At 35.2% G+C, this 17578-nt stretch overlaps 3 protein-coding genes across 3 annotated transcripts; 1 reads left to right on the plus strand and 2 right to left on the minus strand.

Moving 5' to 3' along the window:
• Window positions 1-1264: 1264 nt before the first annotated feature.
• LOC105331562 (transmembrane protein 180) lies at window positions 1265-5179 on the minus strand. The gene is made up of 6 exons (XM_066065849.1): window positions 5023-5179; window positions 2880-3820; window positions 2585-2772; window positions 2417-2429; window positions 1915-1997; window positions 1265-1725 (listed from the first exon to the last, which is right to left on the minus strand). Exons 2-6 carry the CDS (start codon window positions 3750-3752, stop codon window positions 1431-1433), a joined length of 1452 nt encoding a protein of 483 aa, XP_065921921.1. The 5' UTR covers window positions 3753-3820; window positions 5023-5179; the 3' UTR covers window positions 1265-1430.
• A 2743-nt stretch (window positions 5180-7922) lies between these two features.
• LOC105331561 (prostaglandin E2 receptor EP4 subtype) lies at window positions 7923-10016 on the minus strand. Its single transcript, XM_011433815.4, has 2 exons — window positions 9164-10016; window positions 7923-9063 (listed from the first exon to the last, which is right to left on the minus strand). Exons 1-2 carry the CDS (start codon window positions 9917-9919, stop codon window positions 8821-8823), a joined length of 999 nt encoding a protein of 332 aa, XP_011432117.3. The 5' UTR covers window positions 9920-10016; the 3' UTR covers window positions 7923-8820.
• A 578-nt stretch (window positions 10017-10594) lies between these two features.
• Window positions 10595-17234, plus strand: LOC105331560 (protocadherin Fat 4). The gene is made up of 19 exons (XM_011433814.4): window positions 10595-10769; window positions 11059-11370; window positions 11589-11840; window positions 11942-12013; window positions 12239-12406; window positions 12559-12640; window positions 12845-13002; window positions 13226-13393; window positions 13479-13603; window positions 13678-13858; window positions 13958-14119; window positions 14333-14482; window positions 14710-14832; window positions 14940-15122; window positions 15218-15405; window positions 15503-16093; window positions 16211-16362; window positions 16460-16581; window positions 16692-17234. The coding sequence occupies exons 1-19, from the start codon at window positions 10709-10711 to the stop codon at window positions 16733-16735; spliced, it is 3294 nt and encodes a 1097-aa protein (XP_011432116.3). The 5' UTR covers window positions 10595-10708; the 3' UTR covers window positions 16736-17234.
• Window positions 17235-17578: the final 344 nt, after the last annotated feature.

Raw genomic sequence — 17578 nt, forward strand, 5'->3', positions numbered from 1 at the left:
GTTTACCCGTTTACGTTATATAAAACACTGATTATCAAACCCTTTGGTATTGTGTTTCCTTGTACAAGTTGGTGTTGGCTACGTTACTATATTTAGATACGGTGTAGTATATCGCAACATCAATTCAAACATTAGAGATAAACAGGTTTTTCTTAATATAAAAATATACGGATGCATAAACATAAAAGTCTGCAATCTTACAGACAGGCAATAACAGATGTAGATATGTCTCATCGCAGATAATAAATATATGCGCAAGCGAATAATGAATAGATTTTACAACGGCGATCATTGCCCAAAAAAACCCCCAAGAATTACATAACTTACGTTAGCGAGTTTTTTCCTCTGTATGACTATAAAAGATAGCTTTTGCATTTTTTCGAGTGTTTAAATTATTTAACATGTACGACAGCTGCGTCATCAATTTTTTGTCGCTTATTGGCACAGTTATATACGAGTACAAATAATAAAATAATGCTAATAAATTAATTTTACAAAATATGTAATAATATGTAAACGGTGTGACCGTTGGACCGAGCGCAGATTTCACACAGTGCAGTTTGATTTTTGTATTATAAAATCTATTCAAAACGCACATAGTAGGATCCGCCTGCATGGTTGCCTACTCAAATCATTCGTCAAAAAAATAAACGTCGCGTGCTCAGTCTACATTATGACGTCATATTTCAGACATAAAACGTTCAAGTTTTGTCTTCGGAAATAACCGAAGAGAGTTACGTGATTCCGAATTTTTTTATTTCTTCTTTCATTGTTCATCAATCTAATTCATATGAATGCCGCTGTAATAAATACTTTATTCAGTATCTAAAAGATCAGTTCCTCGACGTTAATGTTTTTATTTTCCATCTGATAATTTGATAAGACATACGTAAAACAAGTCGTGTTTCTTGATTGAAGCACAATTAATCCTATCTGGTTTCCTTTTTAATTTCTTTTTATTCAAATTACCTTCTATTGAAACACTGGAACTTATTTAATCGAGTTTAGGGGCAATAAACATCGATAAGTACCGGTCAACCAATGATCGAACTAACTTTTTAAAAACAAAATGGCTGACAATATGGCGGCGCCCAGGGCTGGAAGAATTTTTTTTGGCCTTAGTACCCCTGATTCAACTTTCATTTTTCACTGATTTTCTTATATATATACGTGTTACCATTAATCCTCGCTTCGCTAGGCGGGCTTCGCCCGCCTCTCGCTGCGCTCGGTATAATTATGGAGTATCCGATAAAAGATTTATGTATTATTTTTGTATATAAGTATATTTATTTATTTTTTTTCAAAAGGATCAAAATGTTTAGGTCTTGGATTCAACACATTTGTAAACTTTATGAAAATTCGGCCAGGTCTGATTGATTATACACTGTAAAAATGATCAGATCTTTAAAATGTTGTTGGTTTTGAAAAGTTCAATGATTTTTCTCAATTCTGTTGGTTATTCTGAAAAATGACCAACTAATCAACTGAATGGTTCCTAAAACGATTGGATACCAACACACCAAGAAGAACATAGCATCCTTCAGGTCCTTCAGTTGGTCGGGGGACGGAGTGTTTGCTGTGGGTCTGACAGGACTGTTTTTGGAATGCTGTATATAACTGTATCCGTATCTGTTCAGTATGGCCACTGCCAACATGGGAGACAAAGATATAGCAGGCTTCACGAATAGAGCGTTAGTTCCGAAGACCATAGATGATATTGGGTGTCTGTAAGTACGATTTCAAAGAATTCATTCAGTCATTGTTATGTAAATAATTTTATTAAGGTAACAGCTTGAGTACATAACGAATTCCCCCACCTTAAAAGGAACAAATTGCGTATGAAATGCATAAACATATTTTTGATATCTACATGTGTAAAATTTAATTGAAATTTGTAACGCAAGATAGTCTTACTTTCTGTTGTATTTACTCATGTTGTCATCAACAATGTCTGACAATGGGAGATTGAACAGGGAAAACGTGCCATTAGCAAACATCTACAAGGAAACAAAAGCAGTCATATCATCGTATTACAATACACTCGCAATTTCAATCTGTGTTTAAATCAACAATTTTCACGAAAATGAATCATAACAAATAATGACAAAAAAATTAAAATTTGAAAGACAAAAACAAGAATACTATGTTAAGCCAAAACTTAAGCTTTCATAAAATAACGTAGTACAACAGGATATTATTTTTAAAAAGTCACATATAATAGGAAGAAAAAAGAACCTACGTGATTCGACGTTTGTTTCCAACTTATATTTCACCATGTCATTACTAGTATTCTAACTGCTAATTAAATATATATCAACTGACATTCAGCTAAATTATTCTATTATTATTGAGCAACATAATTATCTAAACTTGTTAAAAATTCAATAACAAAGTCTTTAAAATTAAAGTGACATACCCTGTGATTTAGACTGACGTGACAACATGAATATACCCAGAACTTCGTGATCCATGCGTTATATTCAAAGCTTTTATCTTTATTTACCTCTTTACTTTGAATTTTCTAAATTTTGATTTTGATTATAGTTTTTCTTGAAGTGAAAGTAGAGAAATAGAGGGGAATTACATACATGCCGTAATTAGAAATTTCACTGACCCGTCAAGAAAGAAAAATAATATCAACATCCATGGATGATGATTTCCTATGAAGAAATACATAACAACACCTCCACATATTTTCCATATAAAATTGGCTCTAATGACTTTCTGGTAAGGAATGTACTGAAGTATGGGAGCTGTCGATATCACAAGAATCTGTAGATAAAAAATGCACAATAAACCAGTGAAAAACATAGAAACATATTGAATCGTCCATTTGGAACGGAAGACAAAATGTTGATTTGTAATCTGATTGTGGTTACCTTTGCTGCAAAAGGAACAATACCATAGAAGGTACTCCGAGTGGACTGACTGATCTCTTCGGAGGAAACTAAATGATCACAAAAGATGGCCAAAAAATTGAAAAGAAAAGTACGATGAAATTGCTGACAAAAGTTGGTGATGACAAACGACAAGAAGTTGGTGTCACTGACGATCTGCCACGTCTGTTTCCAGTAAGACTCGCCCTCGGATTTTTCGTGACAAACGTCGTCTGCTTCTTTGTTTTCATCTTGCATTTGTTGCAGATCGTACTGAGTATGACAATTCTTACCACAGTAATACATCAGACACCAGCTTAATAGTGCTATGAAAACAGTGGTCACTTGAAAGGCTTGAAAGTTTTGCAACCCATTAGAAGCATGCTCTAGCAACATCACGCTGATAGAACCAAACAATGCCGCAACCTGTGCAGCACGTGTTATTGTTATTCTGATGTTAGGGTCTTTTGAGATCTCCGTAAAGAGACAACAACCTGCCAAACCAACAAATGTGTAGAGTGTATCCCATAAACACAACGCAAATATAAGATGGATGCCCACAATCACTGGATTTGTACTCCACTGGAACCACGGGACGAGGAAGGAGAGACAGAAAAATGGAGCAGAATACAGAATCATGGCACGCCGAGTTCTCAGGATTTTGAAGTTTTTGTTGTCAGAGCAATATGCAAACAGGGGATCGTTGATGGCATTCCAAAGCAAAAACAAAATCTGCGAAAACTGGAACCAGGACTCCTCGATGTGATAGAAGTTTAGAAACACTTTAACGTAGTAGAATTCGTAAGCACTGTTAAGTAAATCAAATCCACCTATAAGGGCGCTATAAGCCAGTATCTGCTTTCTTTGTGTATCCATTTTCAACACAAAATGTTGTTGTCAAATATTGTAAAGTTTCATCACAGCGTTCTTTCGCTATTACAAATCTGCAATTAAAAAGAAAAACAGACATACTTTTGATCGAGAGAAAATATCAATCAACATTTATCTTTGTTAATAAATTGCTTTAAAATATTTGTTAAGATAGAGCAATAGTTTACAAAAAATTAAAGAACTTATTTATACACCTATATATAATAATAATTTTATTTCTGTTAATGCCAATCTGGGTTGGTAACAACCATAATATTCAAATTTTTATATGGCCGTTTTTTCATCGTTAAAACTAAAACTGGTTATGTATAATGATGCTACAGATTTAGTAGATATAATATTAAGTAAATAAAGATGTTGCAATAATTTCCATTCCGATTGATTTAGGATGAAATATTGAATATTGATCTTTTTCAATTCAAATATTTTTTCCGGTATGATATATATTTAGATATATGCAAATCAAAGAAAATGTCACTCAAGATATTAGAAAGTTACTTGTATTGTATTGAAACACTTATAAATATAATTTACAAATAAAGTTTATTTGAATCATTATCGAATCTGAATGTTCTAGACTTGCATATAGAAAAACTAGAACATTGCTTAAAATCTAACCGTTGACATAAAAAGTTGTACTATCCAAACAAAGCCAAGTATTTTCAATGATGTTTAATGGACTTTTGCCAACTACTGTTATTGTGTTTGTGCCAATAAAATAGTTTATTTTCGTATCTTTATCAAATAGGATTACGAGTTGATAAAACAGGTTGAGAGATTTGCTTAGTTCATTCTAACGTTTAACTTATTTATCCATTATTAATTTCCTTATATGAATGATTGAACTACATTTGAAAGATATGTGTAGATAAGTAAATGAAGTGATTTAAGGATTGGTAAAAGTTAGTTATCAAGAGCATATAAAATTAGAGGTAAACATTTAAACTTTATCCTTGATAGGGCTGTATAATCATTTATTTTCCGGCTAAAACATTGCATAGCACAGGCATATAACACAGGATTGACAAACAATATTTATTTTGTTATAATGTATAAAAAAATTAAAATATCGTATTGATATATACCATTGCATGTGCACGAATTATGCATTTCATTAATTGCTAAATAACTATTTCGAATTTCCTCTGCTCGTGAAACAATATTGATATTATGATAGGTAACGCATCCGATAAAAAAAAATTATAGGGCAATGGCAGGGTTTGGGGGGGGGGTATAAATATATAGCGATACTAACCTTCAACTACATGACAATGAAATCACAATCGACAATATTGGTGGACGAAGGAACGAAAGTTGTTTTTATTTTTTAATTTTCAGAGTTGTCGTTCGTAATCCCGCGGTTGCGGCCCTAAAGATATGTAAACCAGTATAACATTCGGTTGTATGAGATCCTAATAAATTATAATTTCCAATAATAAAAACGCCAATAAAATTTAATTACAAGAAAAACTGTCCACTCTATTTACCTGTGAAACAAACGCATTATACATTGGCGGATCCAGAGGGGGGTTCCGGGGGTCGGAACCCCCCCCCCCCCCCCCTTTCTCTGGAACATATAATTTTTTGGAAAACTTGTAATGCCTATTTAAAGGCAACTGTCCCCATTTATAATATAAATACTGTAATTATTTCAAATAAATGCTTTTAAAATTGCTAATTTAAAGATTTTTTTTACAACGTACCGTAATTTACATGTACATGTATTTCTTATATGAAAAACCCTAACGATTTTTTGTTATCGAAAAAGGTACTCCCCATCAGCATCCGGTGCTCACATCTGTGGGTAAAAACATGTGAAAAATTAAAAAAAAAATTAACTTAGCAGTGTCGCTAAAAACACAGATTTATAATAACATCTACAATGTATTGTCTACTCTATTTCTTTAAAAAATCGATTATAGTTCATTTTATGCAAGTTATAGTGTATGCTATTTTTCTGGAATGCTAGCTATACCGTACCTTCATACCCACATGAAACACCAAAGAAAGCCCTTTTTTGTTTTGTTTCCAAGAATCGGAAATTATGTTACAAAATACCGTGTAAGGGGTTTATATATAAACCATTATGAAAATGCACAACTTTTCAAAACATCGCATCTGTACTAGTGCCGGGTGATGTGGCGCACCCATTGTACATAGGTCACATCAAGTTCCCTGAGACGACTATTGCTTGTACAATTGTATTTCACATGTTCCATCTATTCAGCAGATAAACTATATCAATTGGAACCCCCCCTTTTCAAAATTGCTGGATCCGCCTCTGTTATATATGCTATGTAAGATTATCAACCCCAGAATTGCCTGACGTCAATATTTGTGCCACAGTAGTAATGTGTAAACATGTTATTAATTTACATAATAGAATGAACTGTAATTTTTTTGTTAAGTAAATCAAAGATCTAATTTATTTTCTTGATATATTTGTTTACTTGTTGTATTTAGAACCACTGAATATAAAAAAGACAACTTTAGTAGTGTATTTTCCCCCTGAAAAATATAAAACATGTTTTACAGTTCATTCTATTTTGTAGATTTACATGTTCACATGAACTGCTTCAATTTTAGACAGTCTGTCGAAAACAAGAAACATTTAAATGATTACGTCTCGAATTTAATAACCTTAAACTATCTAGTAACTACCTTGTATGTATTTTCATAATGTGTTTTTCGGGTATAATTGCTCTGATTTGTGTGATATTTTTACTTTTATAATAAGAATATTGGTATACCTGATGACACGATGTACTATGTTTAATTATGGATGTAAATTCACTTTAGAGAAGTGGTCAGTGTACAATATAGTCTTATATTTTGATTTTTTAAATTCATTTTCCTAAAATTTATGATATAGTTTTTTCGGAAATGTTAGACGCTTGAGGCATTATGATTTTCATGCAAGCTCACTCCTTTACTATACTTTATATCAAGAAATATGATGATCATTACATCCCGATAAAGGAAAGGGTGGGGCTGTCAGTATTTGAAATGAGATACAATGGTATTCCGTTTTGGTACATTTAAATAACCTATTTCACTTTTAGTTAGCAAGAAAACCTAACAGTAAAGACGCCATAGTATCTGCGAATGTCCTTGCATGGTCAACTTTAAAAATAAAAATTGTGACCTTTAATAGAAGGAGTGAAACCGAATTCTATTTCCAACACCCCCCCCCCCCCCTTACAGAATCGAATGGACGTCCTCTTCGGCGTGATGTCAGTTTAATGTCAAGATAACGAGTTCTTAACCACAGATGATTGTAATTGGACAAATTGAATTGTCACGGTAAAACATGAGCCCTGTCGGTATAAGAATAGGACATGTGAAAGAATTAAAAATGTTTTTAAAACTATCTAAATTGCGTAAAGCATGTTCCAGTTCAAATTCTGAAGTTTGGGTCAATTTTCAACGCGTTGAGGTCATCATCAGAGATTAGAAAAAAAAAAATTAATCTGTTGAAAAATGACCCCTGGTAAAAATTTACGGCTTTTGGTCTCAATTTTCAACGTTAAAAAACACCCTCAGATCAATATTCAACTTTGAAAAATGAACCCAATTCAATTTTTGAATTTGACATTATGTTGGTTTCTGCGTTTGTGTAGCAATAAAAAATGAATGTGTAAAACCCATCAAAATATGTGTTTAATTATTTTTGGATTGTTTTGGAAGAATTGTCAACATATAAAATAACGGGATAGTTAGATCTTGTGGTAGAGTAATAAAAGAGACAACACAATTTAATTGTGTTCTGGAAGTTCTTAGAACCTTCAACGCCAAAGCCAGCATTTATGTTTTTGATTTGGGCTTGCGTTCTCAAACACGCCTCTGGTTTCCCCAAGTCTTCTCAGATAGCGGAGAAGCTGTGCAGTGGCTGGATTGCATTTCTAACACTTTATTTTAATGCATTTATCAGTCCTCAAACTTGAAAATAGCTTAGATTATAGATAAAAAGAAAACTAGAATCTGTTAAATTTCATTCATAGTGTACCTAATTTATCACTGAGTAAACATTGGAATGTTGTACCTATGAGATAAACGTAACTTATGCCTCTTAAGTTTTTGTATCCTTTATGTGCAGCAAATATAAGATCAAACATTTTTTTTATAACGTGTTTATTTGAACACACTAGCTGGTAAGAATTATAGACAAATAAACCCAAAACACCCTCCTTATGAATTCCAGATTGCATTCTACTACAGTTTTTAGATCAACAGAGATCAAACAAATGCTGCGGCTATTTTTTCTGTAACATACGATGAAAGTCATCATAAAATTATAATTTTCAAACTTGAACCGATGAGTGGAGTCATCTTGTTTAAAATATGTGGATTTCTTTGCTGATTTAGGCTCTCTTGTAAACCCCAGTTCAACTGTCTCCATTGGCAAAAACGTATCACTGCTCATTGTAGCATGCTTTCTGATTTTAACATTTTCTTTATTGTTTTATAATGTTAAAAAACTTAAATTTTGTGTCCTTTGAACAGTCTTTGAAAATGCTAAGAATATCTTGTCTTATTAAAGATCTTGCATAAGACGTAAAGGTTAAATAAACGAAGTACTTATTATCGACAGAAAATCGCCTAGGTTTGATATTTGGACTTGCACCTTCAATGAATCTGGGGACAGTCCTTCATAGTTTCCATCCGGAAATTTCGATCGCTTGTGTGAACTCGTTTGTATGGAATGAGGTCCCCCATGGCTTTCAGTGAGTGCCATGTTTAACAAAACGGTTTTCCTAGAGTAATTTGAAAGTTTTACTATACACTTCCGCACTAACAGCATGCTTTCCAGAGATGATAAGCGAATATGAACAATAATGTTTTGAGAGAAATTCAAACGAAACAAAGAATCAAACTTTTGTCAAAAACATCTATGTTTTCCTTTATTTGTTATGTAACATAAGTGCTGGTTCAAGAGTTTGAAGGAAAATGAATGAAAAGGCAAATGTAGAAATTTATCAAAGGAAATCTGGTAAAGGAAAAAAGGTAAATAATTCATGTTATCCCATGTCTAAATACGATGATTAACTTGGCGTTACATCGAAGACGTACATGTCACACTATTGTCCGATCTCAAATGATATCCAGTGCTTTGAGTATTCCGTTTGATGCATAAACACTTGTAGTAAAGAGTTTGAGCCAAACTAAACGTCTCTTTCCTAAAGATTATATAAATCCATGGATCGATAATTGAGTTGGTGGTCGCCATTTCTATTCCGAGTAACTCAAAGCTTGGCCATCCTTCGAACGTCCCAAAAAGGTGGCCCAGCATATTGATCTAAAAGAGAAAAAGATAAAATCGTTAAGTTACTTTTCTTCCGATAAAATTAGAAATACAATTTTGAAATTATTTATACATGAAGCGTAATTGATCTTACCAATATCGGTAAAATGCAGATGCTAAACAGGAGGACAATGGAAAAAAGAAAGAGGATGATATAAGTCCCGTGTTTGTTTGCAATGATGGCGGACGATTTTGAACACTTTCTCTGGAGGACTATTGCCAGTAAGATCATGTTAGTTATGAAGGTGACGACAAGCACCAGAAGTCCGGTCAAGGCGTAGAGGAACGCAAAGCCCAAATCTGTAGGATTATCTGAAACAAAATTCACGAAACACCAAGAGTCCGGATAGAACAGTCGGCTGGATCTTCCCGCCATAAGATGACCAGACGATAAAAAAGCACAAACACCCCAAATACAGGCCAGAGTCACGGTGCTGTGGCGTCCTTTCTTGACAGATTTGTAGACATATGGACAAATAAGAGCCATGAATCGATCTATAGACATCAAGCAGACGATCATCGCGGATGCGATAATCGTGAACATCTGAACCACTGACATATAGCTACACACAGTGTAAGAATAAGTGAACTGGAAATTCGTGGTGTATCGATGAATGGCGAATGGCAAGGCCAGCATCACCCCGATACCGTCCGTCAAGGCTAGTCCACACACGTAACGATGGAATGGCCGCCATCGATGGGACCTCGCAGTGCAACATACTATCGTCACAGCAATAGAATTACCGATGACTCCCAGAAGACATAGCATTAACACAGGCACAATGGAAGGCGGGTCCGTTATACCGGACGGGGAACTGGAATAATTATACATCCCCGTTGAGGACTGCATATTTTCTAATGAAATTAGAAAATATTTTTAAACAACGCTTTGCCCGGGAAGTTTTATAGCAAGTGATACGTTTTTTATAAAGCAAGGAAGTAAAAGATATAACCCAAAAAACAGAAAATTTATGCAGCGTTATTTGATCAGTTGCGCATCTCCCCCTTAACCACCATAGCCTGTTGTTGAACTTTGACTCAGGCAAACGCACTGCTGTTCACTGGATTTTAATGGGATTCCAGTTGTGTTCACTTAAAAATTCTACTTTTAAAACAATCTTGTCCACATTTTTTAAAGTAAATATTTGCTTTTTTCAAAAACATTTTTCGTTATTAGTTTTTCAAACCTGTTATCGGTATTTACGTTCTTTTTTTTTATATTTGAGTGTAGACACAAGCTTAAACTGCCTTTGCATGAAGTATTTCGTGGTGTAAATTATTTGATAGGCAGGTTGATTTTCTTACACTTCAATCACCTTGAAAGAATGATCTTAAATCTAAACTACATGTTGGACAATACTTTGAAAATTAAATCACTTTTACGTATCGTTTACTTATAGTCAGATGATTATCACCCAGTCAAATTTATTGTTAAATGATTGAATAGCGTCAATCAGAAAATTTAAAAAACAATTGACAATAGAAAGAAAACTGTTAATTTTCTCTTACAGCCGTGACGGTTTCTGAATCCATTGATGTTTAGTGGAACATATCCTGTTCAATTGGGTTAAATTAATTTTCCTTCGAAGGAAATTGGGAACAGACATATACATTTATTTTGGGATAATATGTGATTAGGATGAAAAAGGACTGGATTTTTCTTCTTTTGCTTACTTTTTCAATTGCCAAAACAGTAGAAGGTAAATAAAAATACGGATAATGTATAACTGATTATTCAAAATGTTTACATCTATATATTTAAACCTAGAAATTTGGGACGTGTATGCAGAAAAAAAAACTAAAAAATATAGTAAAATGAAAACGAAATAGTATTCCAAAATGGAATCTTGGTGAACTATTCTATAATGCACTGATAAATAATCTATATGAAATATTGGAATAAAAATGTTAAATCTTTTTTGAAATTGATTATTTCAAACCAAATCAATCAATATTTGTATTTTGTGATGAAGTTGAGTTGTATTACAGGAGGATGTGGACCGTCGAAGTCTGACATCATCTTTGTGACGGACGAGTCAGGGTCTGTGGGGGCCTACAACTTCCAGCTGACTCTGGAGGCACTGAGGGACACAGTGGCCAGGCTGGATGTCGACTCCGGTAACGTGAGGGTGGGAGTCATGTGTTTCCAGAGCTCCCAGAGAACCATATTCAATCTGGACGCGTACAGCACGGTCTCCAGCATGCAAAACGCCATCATGAACATCGATTACCGAAGCGGGGGGACCAAAATCGGCAGCGCGATGAAGTACACCCGAGAAAACATGTTCCGTGCAAATCAAGGTATAGAAATTTCAAGTTTATATCTATTATAATTAATGATAGAATATCTCGGAGTTGTTGTAAGATTTTAAGAACAACATAATGGTGTACAAATAACATTTCATTTTAAAATTAAGAGAAAGTAAAATTAAATCAACGGGAACATCTTATAAACATTTTTAATAGCTTTATGTAAGTCCAATTTTGTCTATATAGATATTTTGATTTTTTTTTTATAGGCGACCGACCCTATGTGACGAACATTATGGTAGTGATGACGGACGGCGTTTCCAATGACAACGAGTTATACGAGGCCGAGATGACCAAGGCCGCGGACATCGTTATCTTCTCTGTTGGGATCGGGAACAACCTCGACCTAGATATGCTCAACACTATTGCCAATGACCCTTCATACTTCCTTCAGACTGAATATTCGCAGTTAGGGATTGCTCTGTCCGCTTTTATCGAGTCCAAAGTGCCCTGCGCCTGGTGTAAGGACCCCTCTTTATACAAGTACTCTTAACAATCTTGTAACCATCAATGTTCATTTATAAAACATAGTTGCACTTGACTGTACATGTATCTAATGCAGATTGTGACAATGGCGAAGGGTTTGAGCGAGGCGGCGATGTCTCGCAGACTTCATCTCTTGGTAGCAATTCAGGTAGCAACTGTCAATGCTCATACATTTCACTTTTTGTTAAACAAGTTATGTCAAAATATTTTTTTTAAAATGGTTGGCTATCTTTTTTATAGCTTCCTTATTTTACCACAAGCATACCCACTTAAAGCAATCGATGCAATAAATAATAATACATTTTGCAAATAAATAAAGTAGTTTACCCTTTAAAGCAACGCCGGTTTATTTTCATTTGATTTTTTGATGTAGGAGTCACATACATTCTTCAAGATACTAATTCCGGTGTTTCCTGCTGTGGTAGCGTAGAATCTTGGACGTTCTATCCAAAGAGGTCGGGCTCGATTTACCTTCAGATTTGGCGCCCTGTAACCGGATCCTCTTACAAACTCATCGGCTATAACTATGTCTACGTGCATTGTACGTCACTTTCATACACAAAACATCAATAAATCTTCTTCTTTTTTAATTTCATTCATTCGTGGAAAGTATTAAAATACTGTTGTTCAATAATGAATATGTTAAATGAAGAAACTGTCATGATCTAGTATGAACAAGGTACGTCGTTTCAGCTTCCAACATAAACAGGATCGTGAAGTACGTAGTCCCGGACAACGAACGGATAACGGTGAACGACGGGGACAAAATGGGATGGTAACATATGTTGTATTTCATGTACACCTAAAAATTTTAGATTGTTAAATACCTCTTTTTTCAAAAAGAAACGATAAAACTAGATGAATTTGTTTTTTTAAAAAGTGCTATTTTTTTGACATCAGATTTTTCGATTGCAAGCATATTAGTAGTTAAAAAAAAAATTATAAGAAAGACAAATCACAAGATCAAATTTCTGAGCAGGTATAACCCGGGACAGGAAATGATACCCTACACGTCAAATTCGGGCTTCACACAAAACAGGTTTTCCTGGGGAGCGACAACATTGGGGACCGTAAAGAGCGTCTCCTCCCCAACCAACATCAACGCTCAGTTTGCCATCAAGCTTAAGCTAGTGAATGGTGAGTACAGTGTCAAAGAAAGAAAAGTATATCGGCATGAAAGACTTTTTTTCAAGGAAAACAAACCTCAAAGACAAATATTTACCGTAAAAATGTATAATTACAAGTTCTTTGTTTTCTTTGTTCGGGCTATTCGACAGTGTTTTCTGTAGAAAGTAAAAAGGAAGATACAGTTTATCAAAATACATGTACTACAACGCATTTGTGTTGGTTTCTTTTCCAGACAGTAGTAACTTATGGTTTGTTAATTCGGGTAGAACTATTCATCTCCTCGACAACGTGGGATTTGGAACGTCATTATACAACATCGTGGTAGGACAGCGCACACAGGACATCCTGACAAAGACCATGAATGATCCGAGCGGAAAGTTTACCTGGAACAGCGACACGGGTAACGTATTCCGAGGGAATTCCTCTAGTTTCCATCCTGTCGTAGATCCAAAGTGTAGGACCACTGTTCTATAATTTTTTGACAGGTGCCGTGAGTACGTCTGGAACACTGGTCAATGGGCAGACATACACCATGACATTTACGGCGAAGAAAACTTGTTTGAACACGACCATTTCCGGAGGAACGCTGTCTGTGAAAGTTTCGAACACTGTAAGTGGCTGTCCATAAACGTTTAATCATAAAACAAATCCACAAGTTGCAAATAAATCTTTTTCATCTTTCAGCCACCACGAATAATGTCACTTCCTGCTATGATGACGCTTTCAGAAAACCAACAAAGCAGCATCACTCTTCACGTGCTGACCGTAGCAGACGACACTGATAGCTCAGTCACATGTTCTATTGACTCCGTGGACCCATCGTCTGCAACTTCCAAATTTTCTCTCACCTCAGCTACTGCGATGAGCGAGTTTCTTTTTTTGCCTTTCAACATTTGTCGTCTCAATTTCATTCAAGATGAAGATTAATTTTGTGTAGTGTTCTAATGAAATTTTATCATTTCAGGTTACAATTTGATTCTCAATAGTAATCCAGAGTTTAATTACACAAATGACAAAAAATACACGATAAAACTATCCTGCACAGATGGTAAAAACAGCCCAGTTTATGGCTACTTCAAACTGTTCTTGCAGCGTAACGTACGCCCATACCTAAGCAATATTCCAGGTAAGCGTTGCAATCTTTAGAATGTTTACCATTTTTGACCATTTGCAATACCAAAAGTTCTGTAAAATTCTGAATATTTCTTGAGCTTTATGACCAACATTTTAATATACTAATTACTTATTTCTGAGTAAGACGTTCATTTACATACATATAATAAGATTTGAATAGTGGGGGTCGGTATTACTTTTAACAAAATGCCTTTTTCTCGTTTAGCTAACGGTTTTTCATACAGCGCCAGTTCTAGATCCAACATGACGGACTTCATCACACTCACCACCACTGATCCGGACAACACAGACTTCACTTACGCCTTTGAGTACTGTGGACCTTACTCGTGCCCTCTTTGGATGCTGGATGAAACAAGTAAGTGCATGTGAAAAATAAGCATAGCTTTAGTAGCAAGCACCAATTCCTACAACAAAACCATAATCGATTTGAATTTTAAAAGATTTTAATTCCGGTATCCTACTATTGTAATCGCGATTAATAAATTTCCGTTAATACAAGAATCTACAAGCAAGTGTATATAATTTGTAATGTGTGTTGATATACTTGACGTTAGGTGTATATCTTATTCTCAATGTTGACAGCGGGTTTGGTTGAATACAACCAAAGCATGGGCGGCTGGTGGAGGGGAGGATTCAATGTTGGCTTCTCTGTAACAGACGGCCAGACCAAGTCTAAAACTAAGTATATCCCTGTCCATCTCACAGGTCAGTCAATTAGTAACAAACTGACGCATGCATTTCTTAGAAAAATAAACCACAACTCAATTCGTTTCTGTACATGATTTTGATGTTGAAGGCTTTTCTGTACACAGGCTACCGGTATAGTCCGTCTTTCATCAGTCTGCCTACTGTTAGTAAGATGGTGATTAATGAGAAGATCCCCCCGAACCAGTTCCTCTTCACCGTGACCTTCTATGACCTTGATGTTGATACATTGACACCAACATTCACAATCAGCAATGGAGACTGGACGTACTTTACTATAAAAGATAACAGTGCGTTTCGATTACTTATCAATTTTTTACGTACCATTTTGTGATTTCTGTATTGTTTGGTCTACCTAGTTCATTCTTATTTATTTGTTCAATAGCTGACGTCTATACAAGCAACAACCAGATTGACTACGAAAGCCTGTCAAGAACGAGTTACCTTATCACGGCCTCTGTCAGCGACGGAACGTCCACGGTCAGTAAATCGTTCACAATAAAAATCGACAACGTGAACGAGGCGCCGTCATTCCAAACCACCGTGTATACCGTCACTGCCGATGAGGGACCGGTAAGTTTTGTTTCATTTCATTTATAATAGTGTAGCATCAACATGTATTTGATTCACTATTGCTCAAATGATATTTGGGGGGGGGGGTTTTTTGAAGGCGGGAACTCAGCTGACGCCCTACCCTCCGTCATATGTTTTCACGGACGTTGATGTCGGTGACACTCATTTCTTCACTTTGGATTGTGGACAGAGTACACGATACTTCAGCTTCGACACATCAAACGGCGCCATATCCTTCGGACGGGCGGTAGACGTTGACAGCGGGGCTCCAAGGCTGACGTCATGCAAGGTCAAAGTATACGACCAAGGTCATCTCACCGACTCGGCTGATTTGCATATCACTGTGTATGATATAAATGACAACGGACCTCGTTTTGATCAGACGTATTACACGTATTCTGTTACCCCCGGTGTGACCCCGGGGACCGTGATAGGTCTCATTACCCTAACAGACGCTGACCTGACTGACCCGCACAACGCCATCGGACGTGTTTGGTTCGAAAATCAGCCGACAGACTCAAAAGGACAAGAATACTTTGCGTACAACAATGTGACCAGAGAATTTAGCGTGGCACAGAATTTGAGCCAATATTTCTTTGGATCTTACCTCGAGTTCCAGCTCAAAGCGCGAGATCTTGGTTCACCTCAATTAGAGGCAACTGCTAACATAGTGATCTTGTTTGAAGCGGTATAACCAATAATATTGTATATCATAGTTAACAAATATTTTAATAATGTGAACAATTCTAACTTATAATTGAATGCAATACATCTATATTAGTAAAACTTGTTGTAATCTTATCAGATGACAACTACGGTTGCTATGCCAACAACAGAAACCCCTGGAAGTTTTGGAAACGACGCCAAGAACGCGCTATGGATGACAGCCGTGGGAATGGGCGGGGCTGTATTACTGCTGACCGGTGGTTATGTCGCTCTCAAAGCGTGCTGCAGCAGGTAAGCTGACATCGGTCCACATTTTAAAAATTTCAAAAAATATATAAAATTTAAAGAAGATTTATTAACTGTTTGATTGTTTTTGTCTACGTTCCAGTGCGTCTGGTCTTTCGTCTCTCGGGGGTAGTGGTGGACCACTCAATGTCTCCTCGCCCCAAACGTCTGATCCAGCAGCCAATGACGAGCCAGAACAGAAAAAGAAGCCAAAGAAAGCCAAAAGTAAACAGAAAAAAATATGCTTATAAAACCTAGTTTCAATCTCAATCGAAGTATTCCAGATTTGCATATCTATCTAAAAATATCAATGTATTTTTTTTTATTTCTTGCAGGCAAGGGTCGTGATAAGGTTTTCAAAGACGGCAACATGGTATAAATTTAAAAATGTCACTGTGTACATTATTTTTAGATGTTTTTCTCATTGTTTTGTTTTGTTTTTTGTTATTATTTATTTATTGAAAATCTATATCATATTTTTGCGGGTTTTTTTGGACTTGGTTTGTGTGCCTTTCATTTGTTTGTTATCTTTTCATCGCTCTCAAGTCTGTGGACGGTCGCGCAATGTGAAGCTATGGTATTCACTGTGTACAGTCTAATTATACTAAACTTGGGTAAAACAAAACGGGTTTAAGAACTTTCTATGTCTTATATTTAATTTCATTTAAATTATATTATATATGTTCCCAAGAATATCTTCTTAATCAAAGTGGGAAAAAATGAAGAGACCCCCACTGAAAGCATTTCTACATGTATTTCATCCCACCCTATACCTGTTATTATAATTGTAGACGTATGTAGATCAACTATTCGTTTTTCGCGGATTTTTTTGTTTTGTTTTGTTTGGTTTTTTGTTTGTTTGTTGTTTTTTTTTTTTTGGGGGGGGGGGGGGTTCAGATACACAAAAATTGTCGTTTTCGATTGTTTTATATTTTTTAAAATATTTTTATATCTTCCTTTTTATTGCTTTTATTTTTTGTTTTGTTGCATATTATCGTAAATAAATATTCTTAATATTCTGTTTTTTAGAAATTGATACATGTATTTATGTTTAAAATTCAAGTAACAACAGAATAGGTGTGAAGTTACCAATAAACGTTCGCTTTTTCTAGCAAGATCCTAAAAGCCTTTGACAAGACTTCTACAATCTATTGGAATTTCTTACAAAGGGTATGAACCCTCGTATTTACTTTTATTTTTATTCATTTTTTTTGTGAAACGA

This window comes from Magallana gigas, chromosome 7 (genome assembly GCF_963853765.1).
Source record: "Magallana gigas chromosome 7, xbMagGiga1.1, whole genome shotgun sequence".
Classification (NCBI taxonomy): Eukaryota; Metazoa; Mollusca; class Bivalvia; order Ostreida; family Ostreidae; genus Magallana; species Magallana gigas.